The sequence below is a fragment of the Cucumis melo genome, chromosome 5, assembly GCF_025177605.1.
Source record: "Cucumis melo cultivar AY chromosome 5, USDA_Cmelo_AY_1.0, whole genome shotgun sequence".
Classification (NCBI taxonomy): Eukaryota; Viridiplantae; Streptophyta; class Magnoliopsida; order Cucurbitales; family Cucurbitaceae; genus Cucumis; species Cucumis melo.
The window spans coordinates 19,018,386-19,028,933 of NC_066861.1; the positions used below are offsets into that span (position 1 = coordinate 19,018,386).

Below are 10,548 nucleotides of genomic sequence, written 5' to 3' on the forward strand. Positions count from 1 at the left end.
TATAATCGTTTAAATTTGATCGTTTAGATTTGGATCCAAATCTAAACGATTTTTTTTTTCAATTCTATCGTTTAATTTGGTTACAGGATCGTTTAGATTTGGCTACAGAATCGTTTAAATTTGTTTAAATTTGACAACACGATCGTTTAAATTTGGCTACACGATCATTTAGATTTGACTACACGATCATTTAGATTTGACTAAACGAAAATTTTCAAGATTCTTTTGATACACGATCGTTTATTTTTTCAAGATTATTTGATATACGATTGTCTGCATTTGGCTAAACGATTTTTTTTTTTAATTCTTTTGGTCAAGATCATTTATTTTTTTTACACAATCGTTTAAATTTGGTTACTTCAATCTAAACAACGTAAATGAAGAGTAGGAAAAGAAGAAAGACGATGGAAAGAAATTACAACGAAAAAAAGAAAGAAAAAAAAGAAAGATGATAGAAAGAAATTAGATAAACCAAATCTAAACGATGTAAAAAAAACGAAGAAAAAAAAGATGATAGGAAAAAATTCGCAGCGGAAGGAAGAAAAATACATAATAGTTTGTTATATTTATGAAAATTTAGTAAATGATTTATTTTTTTAATTAAAATTTAAATAATAATCTTATCTTTTTGGACTAAAATTAGTAATTTAAAAATGAAATACTACATAATTTATGTATTTTTTTTTTTAAAAAGAAACTTTTAGATACTGCTTAATTAGAAAATAATTGTTAAATTAGGTAAATTGAAATTATATATTCCCAGCTAACACGTCGCTAAATAACAATAATAATATAATGTAAAAGCATAAAAATTAATATTATTTAATTTTAAAAATAAATATACTAAATAATATTTTGTTGAATTTATCCATACAGCACACATTTCAATATATATTTGTTCATCTTCTTATATTTTTAACAAAGTTACCATGTTGTACTTAAGAGAAGGTTATTAATTTAAAATTAAAATGATATTCATCCGTGAATTTAGTATAAGGACAAGATTCGAGTTTTCAACTTTATCATCTGTGTAGAAAATATATAAAAAAAACTTATTTAATTTTTAATACTTGTAGATAACTTAATGGTTACTCTTTCACGATTTTTTTTTTCAAATTACAAATCTTTTATTTTCACCTAAAAATAAAGTCTCTTATCAATGAATTTTTTAGACCTGCACTGATTATATTCTGAATGGCTATTTTATAGGAAGAGTTGATTAGAATTTGGATGAAAATTGAGATGTATAGCACACGTTTGGCATTAACATAAAATGATGTGGTAGTGTTTTTGGTCCGACTTCCTCTTCAAGCCCTAGCAGCCACATGATCGTCCAAATCTCAATTTTCATTTGTCTAACTAATTCCGGATTTCAAATTAATAGTAGTTTAAATACATATGGTGTTATTTACATAATGTATAAAGTTATTTTTTCTCTCTTTTGAAAATTACAATGACTAAAGTTTATTAAGAGACTTTTATAAATACAAAAATGTCAAACTATCTAAAAAATAGAAAATATATATATATATATATATATATATATATATATATATATATATATATATATACCCATAGAATTTTATCCCTTTCTATCACTTATAACAAGATAAAGAATATGGGGTTGACATCAATAATAAGGTAATAAACTTCAATCATCTAGGAAAAAAGGTAAGTGAATCTTTTAAACCACCTAATTTGGAAATCAAATGATGTTTGATCTCATTATCTTGAATTTTCCTTTAAAGTAAGGATAGTTAATGAAAACAAAAAATATTTACGATTGGAATATACGATCGCTTACCTTAATCAACGTATTAATCTATGTGAATTAAGATATTTTTGGTATCTCTCGTTATATAAGTCTGCCAGCTTTTTCATTTTCAAAATATTTTACTGTTATATATTTTAAAAAATCTAAGTTATTAATTTCTCTATTGTTCTTATTATTGTTAAAAAGAAGGAAAAAAAAAACAAGAAGCGTCGGCCATATGCATGGAGGCCTGGTTTTTTCGTTTTCGACAGGTACACTTGTGGCTGCCGATTTCCTCTTCTCAATTATAAATTTCCCCTTTCTAAAATTCTTCTTCCAAGGGGAATTCAGTTGAATTCACGATCACAATTCCCTTTACCGGCCAAACGGACGCAGTAATTTTCCGGCGGCGTATACATTAGAATAACAATAAGGAGACAACTTTCAACAATCCAAGTCAATTTTCTCTTTTGTACACGTACGTCTTTGCCACTAATTGCTCTCATTCTCTCTCTCTTCTCTTCATCATTGCCTAAGAGACGTGCTATTTTGGCATTTTTCTCCCAATTATATCGCTTAATTGGCCCCAAGTGAATCCCATTCTGGCATTGTTTTTTTTTTGGTTGGGGATTTGGTTTCTGTTTCTCTAATTGGCTTGTCCGAGGGGGTCTGGATTATCTCCTTTCTTCAAAACGTAAGAACCCAGATTTTGATTGTGGATATACTATCTTTCGTTTCATTTCTTTACCCTTCTGTTTCTGAAGTCTATTTCTCTTCTGGGTTTTCATCTTCTTTCCAATTTTTATTTCGTAAGTGTTAGTTTTACAGTTGATCGGATTGTTTATTATAGAACACCTGGTTTTTATATTTTACAAGAACCTGGGTATTTTGATTCTGGTGGCTTCGTTAAAAGTAGTCATTTGATTGTATACGATCCTCTATTGCAAAGCTTTGAAAGCTTATCAGGTGGGGATGGGGTCAAGTTACTTTTGTAAGTTGTTAACTCTTGATAACCTATGTCAGATTCAAGTTTAACTTTTATGTCTGTTTCTTTTGCAGATTTCTTGAAAAATTAGCTTGGTAGTCGTTTGGGATTTCTTAAATCCTTCAGCTGTTTTGAGTTTGCGTTGATAATTGCGAAGATGACCATTGAAAATTTTACTCCAAGGGAAGAGAAGAGGTCGGAAAGGAAGAAATCTGCAGTGGATGAGAAATCTCCTTTGTTACCAAGTAGACAAGATGACGGTTCTGGGGTTAATGAATTCAGTGGAGCTTCCTTTAGCGGGGCAGTGTTTAATTTATCGACCACAATCATTGGTGCTGGGATCATGGCTTTGCCAGCTATGGTGAAAGAGTTGGGCCTCCTTTTAGGGGTTGCTATGATCATCATCATGGCATTCCTTACAGAGGCTTCGATAGAGCTCTTGCTCAGGTTCAGTAGACCGCGGAAATCTACTTCTTATGGAGGTTTAATGGGAGATGCTTTTGGGAGATACGGTAAAATTATGTTGCAGATATGCGTTCTTGTCAACAACATTGGTGTTCTTACTGTGTACATGATTATTATAGGTGGGTTTCAATCATCAATTCATAAACTTATCACAGAATCTACTTCTATGGCTTTGTTTTAGGTATTTCTTTAGAGGTTGAGGATACTACACCCAAATTTGAAACTGTGAATGAGTTCTTTATTTATGGAAATATAATAGTTTATTTGATAAAAGATAAAATAAGGATTGAGGTTCAACCCTTCAACGTCTAGATACCTTTTTGTCTTGTGTTTTTTTTTATACACGTTTTGATGTACGAAAGTGTCAAGGCTAGCTTATGTGCATCTCTATTAATCTCACGAGACAACCCTCGACCCTACAAAATTTGGATATCAAAGAAACTCGTAGTCCTAGATAAGTGGTTTTCTTAGCCTTTTATCAAGAGAATGTTCCTTTGTTTTCCACTAGATTAGGTCAACTCAGGATGGTTAGTGTATCTTTCAAAAAATTGCTTTAAGAAATTCATCGTATGTTATCTTGGCAATGAGTAACTTTCTTGACTAGAAATACTTACATATGTAGTTGGATGAGATGAACAATCTTGGTATGATTTTGTCCTCAGGTGATGTGCTCTCCGGAACCACCGCAAGCGGTGTTCACCATGCTGGTGTGCTAGAAGGATGGTTTGGCCAACATTGGTGGAATGGTCGATTTTTTGTACTTCTATTTACAACGCTTGGGATTTTTGCACCATTGGCATGCTTTAAGCGAATAGGTTAGTGCTTTCATTTTCATTGTGAGGATTGCTGGCTCTGCACCAATCTTCTTCTTCTGCCTGTTCAGCTTACATTAGAACATTGCCTGCACTTTTGTTCTATTAAGATACATGAACGAATACATGTTATATGTCTTGCGTAAATTATTCTTGTTACTTAACTTTATTCATTTGTCCACATCTTAAGATATCTGATAGCCTTGTTTTGTTTAATTATGCATCTTAAAGTCAAATTTTTGGATGGTTTTGAACGATAGGAAAAATGCTTTTAGCCTCTTAAGCATTCTTTCCATTATTACAATTGTTTCTTGATCAATGTGCTCACCTAGTTCATTAATAAATATCAATTTGTCTTCTCTTCAATGTATATCAATTTATGTTCTGTTTTTCTTATACTCCTACACGTACAGATACGAGAAATAGGATGAGAATCTGAGCTCCATCGAGAAGATAAGCTTAGATATTTTATGATATGTATTACAGAGTTCTAATTGATTATTGACCCTTCTTGGCTACAGATTCATTGAGCTATACATCCGCCTTATCAGTCGCATTGGCTGTGGTATTTCTTGTCATTACCATCGGAATTTCAGTTTACAAGTTGATAGATGGCAGCATTAACATGCCCAGATTGCTCCCTGAGATTATCGACATTTCATCATTTTTGAAGCTATTTACTGCTGTTCCGGTTGTGGTTACTGCCTATGTATGCCATTACAATGGTAATTAGTCTGTTTACCTACGTTGTTCTTCTGTGTATAAACTGTTTTAAAACGGTACTGACTTCTGCAAAACTTGAATATCTTATACCAGTGCAAGAGTTCTATGATTTAGGGGCAACGATCTGAGATTTTTATTGGTTTCTGAAAAGAGAGGAGATTACTTTTCACTGATTTTTATGAAAGATTGTTTTGATAGCATCTATCAATGTTGACGGATCTGAATCTTGTTAGTCAGTTTCTGGTACATGTACCAGCCTAGGTGTTTGAGTTATCTTATATTATTGACTTCTTGTTTGCAGTTCACAGCATAAGCAATGAACTGGAGGATTCTTCACAGATAAAGGCAGTTGTACGAACTGCCATTGCTTTGTGCGCTTCTGTTTATATTATGACCAGCATCTTCGGCTATCTCCTTTTTGGTGAAGGAACTCTCTCAGACGTACTTGCAAACTTTGATGCTGACCTTGGCATTCCCTATGGTTCTGTGTTTAATGATGCTGTCCGTGTCAGCTATGCAGCACATCTGATGCTTGTATTTCCAATCGTTTTTTACCCGTTGAGAGTTAACTTGGATGGCCTCCTCTTTCCATCCGCTCGACCATTGCTCCGAGACAATTTGAGATTTTCGCTGATCACAGTCACACTTATTACTCTCCTTTTCTTGGGAGCAAATTTCATTCCAAGCATCTGGGATGTCTTCCAATTTACTGGTGCAACTGCTGCTGTCTGCCTTGGATTCATATTCCCTGCTTCTGTAGCTTTGAGGTTAGCTAGTTACTTCTTTGGCTTAAATTACCTGAAATAACCATTAACGCCCCGTTTGTTTTCTTATTGAGAAAATAAGGGTTACTTGATTGCTTGTTTTATTGAAGTCTATTTGTGCTAAAGCCTAGAACTTTTGAATGTTTGTCAAACTTGGGATTTCGTTCAATTTCATTGTCTTTTTCAAGTTAGCTGCAAAGTTACTATATTGTTGGACTTGGTGGTAGCTTGAGAGTAAATACTGTTGTGTTTTTCCTTTTCAGGGATTCACACAATATAGCGACGAAAAAGGACAAGGTGTTGGGTATTTTCATGGTTGTTCTTGCAGTTTTCTCAAACATCATTGCCATATACAGTGATGCCTACGCATTGTTCAAAAGGGACTCCTCACCCCGAAACTAATCGATCATGCTCTCTCTCTCTGATCACGACATGATCGTTGTATCTTCAGCCAAGAAAGCTCAACTGATGCAAAACCAGATGCATTGTGTCAATCGGAAGTTTGAAGGTTTGGGTAAAGACTTTTAGTTCAAAATAATTAGATGAATGTGCAGTTGTGTTGGAGGTTGGTTCGTACTGTCTATTGTCCTTCATGTGTATTATATATAATATTATTCCCTTATTAGTTTGCAATAAACATGATGGAACGTTTGATGGACACACGTTTCTATTGTTTTGTTTGTTGTCTATTACTTTCAAGTCTTAGTACTCATTCTTACATATTGAATTGTTTAGGATTCATTTTGTGAATCCATTTATATTAGGATGTAGCTTTTGTTGATATTTGTAAGTTTTTCTGGAAGATCTTTTCCCTTTCTCGCTGGAATTAGTGAGAAGTTAAACCATGTAAAATTGTTTTATTTTCTTGATTGTTGTCGGTTGGCAAACTCCCATGTAAAATTGTTCTTTTCTTTTTTTCTTTCAAATATTATTTTAATATCTATCTATATATATAGATATTGTGAATTGGGTCTTTCTTGGAACGAGTACCCTTTTGAATCTAGAAAAAGTCGTGACTACGGTGGACTTCAGGTATGCAATGAAATCCTGCAATAAAATCTATAGCCAAATCTTACCTTATGGCTACTCTAGACATACATGGAAAAAAAATTCCATTAACCTTCCATAGGAACTTGGATTTAACACATCACTTACACATTTCAACAATTATAATTCACTAAAATACGATGCCAGGCTACATGTCACTGGAAATAGATGAGTCGTATTATAGTTTCTTATCAACTATTTCTTGTAACTCAGGTGAAGAAAATAAAAATATAACAATAAGTTGGAGAAGTCCAATACGTTAACATTTCACAGCAGAATAACGATACTAAAAACTATAAATTATTTCTAATAAGTAGTACTTCAAACTCAAAAGGTTAATTGGAAATATAATCCACTTTTGGAAACAAAAAAAGAAAAAAAAAGGGTTAGGAACAGTATAGAAAGTATGTAGGGAAGAGAGCAGGAGTGGTCAGTGTTTGAAGAGATGCATTCCATATTTTACTTTCCCTAATTGATTAGAAGTTTGGTTTTTTTTAGCTTAATGGTTTTTCTTCTCCACATTAAATTGTTTTTCTTTTTTCTTTTCCTTGTTTGTTATGTTTTTTTTTTCAAATATTTTGTAATGCTAACGTTTAATTCAATATTAATGTTTTTTTTTCTTTTTAACTTTTTTAACTCTGATTCTTATATTAGAAATTAAGTTTTAGGAAACTTAAAAGTCTGTGTAACAAAATTCATAAAGCTTAACTATTTTTTAAATGTTTCAGGTTTGTCCTTCCGTCCTTCTTTGTTCCATCATTTTCTTTTCTTCTTTTCGTTTTCGTATGTTCCATCATCTTTCGTCTTTCATTTTTTTTTTTGTTCAAGCTCGTGTATCAAATATAAAAGACTAGAAAAAAACGTTGTAAAAAAATCTAAACGATCATGTACAAAAAATTCTAACTAAGAAAAACGTTTAGATTGAGGTAGTCAAATCTAAATGATCGTATACCAAAAAGAATTTTACAAAAAATCTCGTTTTGTCAATGCAGTCGTGTACGTGCAGAGAATTTAAAAAATAAATCGTTTAGATTTAGTTACCCAAATCGATCAAATCTAAACTGTCAAATTTAAACGATTGTATACAGACAATTTAAAAAATAAATATGAGCGATCATGTACCAAATATACCAAATATATTACCTGCGTTGTTGACGGAACATTTTTTGTATTTTTTCATTGTTGGCCTATGAGTTTTTTCCATTTTTAAAATTGTTCTATATTTGACCGTTTTGTTATATTTTTTAAAAGACCCTTAATTTTTTAATTTTGGAGTTGGATTAATTCTAACTTTAACTTGAGTTTTCTAAATCTAACTATAACTAAGGTTTGAAATAATCGATATCGATAATATTAGGGTCTTAGAGTTTACAGAAATACTTATGCCGATAAAAAAGATTAAAAAAAATTATGAAAATGATTCAAACACATTATGGTTATATCATATGAAAGTAAGTTTTAAAAAAGCAAGTTCATTAACCATAAGAGTTGATAAAATCCATTACCAAACTATCACCAAACATCTATCGATATTTTGACAGAATAATCTCAATGCGTAGCAGAGGAATAAGTAATCATATATGCATGCAAAAACTTGCTCCCAAAAGGCTAAACACCATAATACACGATCCAAAATTAAACCTATATTTGTTCTATCATCTATGTGTGCGCTAACGGTAGATTCTAAAGGCCTATATCACATCCTTCCCGCTGCGGACGTAATCCACCAACCTTATTTTACTATAAAATCTCACAAACCTCATTTTTCCTTTAAAATCTTATACATCTCATTTGACTATCATTTCGTAACGTATATACTTTCTTTGCTAAACACGAAACGTTTATATAAAAACACATGTATTCTTCAAACATTACTAATACACAAAACTCATAAAAGTATTTTCAAAGCATTCACAAACATATCTTTCAAGAAGGTTATAACGTTTAGCAAATCAATATAAAACACTTCAATATTTACACATATAGTTTGAAAATAGTTGAAAATAACCACTCACATATGGTTTATACTAAAATATTTGAAAATATCCTCATTCACACATACAAATTTCAACTTTCCAAATAGCTAGAGTCTAAAGTAATACAAATTCCTTACCTTTCAATGGTTTACTAAATTATGAAAATCTCATGAAATCCCATAACATATTTGTAAAATAAACCATATTAATAGTATCGATACAAATTTAATCAGAATCAACTTAACTTCACCGTGACGCATACTTTGGAACAATTGAAACCCAACCCAATCCGAGTAAGGAGTACTAGTTACCAAGATATATTCCAAAAAAACCTGAGAGTTTAAGCATGAAACAATGCCTAACAAGCATTTAACTCCAGGAATTGATCAATTAAACAAGCATAGTAGCACATAACTACAAGAAGAGAAGAAAAATAAAAAGAGAGAACACAAATGAGAGGTCTTAGCGGAGATCAATATGGCAATTCCCAGCAGGACTATGAACAGTTACTGTAACCCATTTATTCACTTTTAAAATGAGGATTCAAGAACTAACTTACCAAGAACTTTTCTTTGTCTTTACTTTTTGTTGCTATTTCCTCACCAAAAACATCAAAATTTATCTTCAACAGACATAATTTTTCTTTTTGAACTTGGATAAAAGTCATGAAATGGGTAAATCAACAGCCCACATGTCCCACATGTCTTCTCCTAGATTATCTAAAGTCCACCTTCTACGTCTAGAAATGAAAACGTGGAGGCCCTTTTGTTATATATTTTCTTATTTAAGTTCTTTGTTCATTTTCTATCCAACGTTAAACCGTAAAAAATAAACCATTTTAGAAAAATAATTTAAATGTTTGATAATTCTTCGAAAATAGCTTTTAAAATAAAATTTAAACATTTTTTGTTCAAATAAATATGTATTTTTTTGAAAAACATTTTTTCCAACGTGGATCTAAAAGGATGCTAAATCTACTTCACCATCTACTCTTAAAGACAAAAACGTGAAAAGCGTCCAAAATTGTACCACCCAAAAAACATTGGCCAAACTAATTACTTTCCGCTGACTTGTCTAAAAAAGTCTTGATATGATACAAATTAAATTTCTCTAAAATTATGTTGAAAGATGTAAATGTAAATAAAAATCTAGAAATATCCTAGATTTTTTAATTAGTTTAAGGAATTTTAAGAATTTTAAGAATTTTTTTAAATAAGGATGAAATTAAAAATATCTAGAATAATTAAAACTCTAAAGAAATCTTTGGTTTGGGCTCCAAGGATTTCACATCTATAATAGAGGTTGTGTCTTCATTTGTGAACCAAGCAAAGAAAGCAAAGCAAGAGAGAAAGAAAGTAAGAGAGTTAGAGAGAAACTTTAAAACATTATCACTTGTCTCAATGCAAGTTTTTGGTACAAAGAAGCAAAAAGAAAAATGAAGGAATCATCTTAGGCAACCATTGCTCGAGTCAACCAACAAAAAGATATCAGGTGATATAAATCACTAGAAGACAAGAAGAGCTAGATAAATTGTCAGAAAAAAGGAAAACATGATATATTCAGCACCGCATGGCAGCGCTCAAAAGTAAGAGAATTAATAGTGCATCAGAGCCATGTACCATCCCATCACACAAACACCAATAAAAACAATGACATCTTCATTTCAAAGTGTGTAAACAACGGTAAAAAAAATCCAACTCCATCCCTAACCTTTACTCTCTGTGCTTTAGGTGAGAACTTAGGGTGAGAGTTATAAAGAATCTCACGGTCTATCCCACACCTCATTTCTCCTTAGTTTGTATTAAGCATAAATGGAGCCAAATAACACAAGAAATTGTGATTTGTGACTTGACACATTTCTTTTCTTTTCCATTTGTAATCTCTATTTTAGTTGTATTTATAGTTTAAACTACATGGATGAGAGGCTTAAAGCTTTTATTATGAATGCAATGTTATGTTACTTTCATTCTCCTATATCTTTACTTATTGCGTGCACGTATTTTTTATGTTATGATGACACAAA

At 31.5% G+C, this 10,548-nt stretch overlaps 1 protein-coding gene across 4 annotated transcripts; it reads left to right on the forward strand.

Annotated features, from left to right (window-relative positions):
• Nucleotides 1–1,994: 1,994 nt before the first annotated feature.
• LOC103485880 (amino acid transporter AVT6A-like) lies at nucleotides 1,995–6,222 on the forward strand. Of its 4 annotated transcripts, none has more exons than XM_008443614.3 (6): nucleotides 1,995–2,231; nucleotides 2,813–3,322; nucleotides 3,866–4,018; nucleotides 4,537–4,740; nucleotides 5,040–5,505; nucleotides 5,766–6,222. In XM_008443614.3, exons 2-6 carry the CDS (start codon nucleotides 2,896–2,898, stop codon nucleotides 5,902–5,904), a joined length of 1,389 nt encoding a protein of 462 aa, XP_008441836.2. In that variant the 5' UTR covers nucleotides 1,995–2,231; nucleotides 2,813–2,895; the 3' UTR covers nucleotides 5,905–6,222. The 4 variants fall into 4 exon arrangements, with proteins under 4 accessions (XP_008441836.2, XP_008441834.2, XP_008441835.2 ...); XM_008443612.3 differs by having other exon boundaries at nucleotides 2,064–2,447; XM_008443613.3 differs by lacking the exon at nucleotides 1,995–2,231 and adding an exon at nucleotides 2,273–2,719.
• Nucleotides 6,223–10,548: the final 4,326 nt, after the last annotated feature.

What these genes read in the sequence shown, in the direction of transcription:
- LOC103485880 (XM_008443614.3), top strand. Translation starts at nt 2,896, where the DNA reads ATGACCATTGAAAATTTTACTCCAAGGGAAGAGAAGAGGTCGGAAAGG. An exon ending in TGTGTACATGATTATTATAG is followed by an intron (nt 3,323 to 3,865) that starts GTGGGTTTCAAT and finishes TTTTGTCCTCAG; the next exon opens with GTGATGTGCTCTCCGGAACC. An exon ending in CTATGTATGCCATTACAATG is followed by an intron (nt 4,741 to 5,039) that starts GTAATTAGTCTG and finishes TCTTGTTTGCAG; the next exon opens with TTCACAGCATAAGCAATGAA.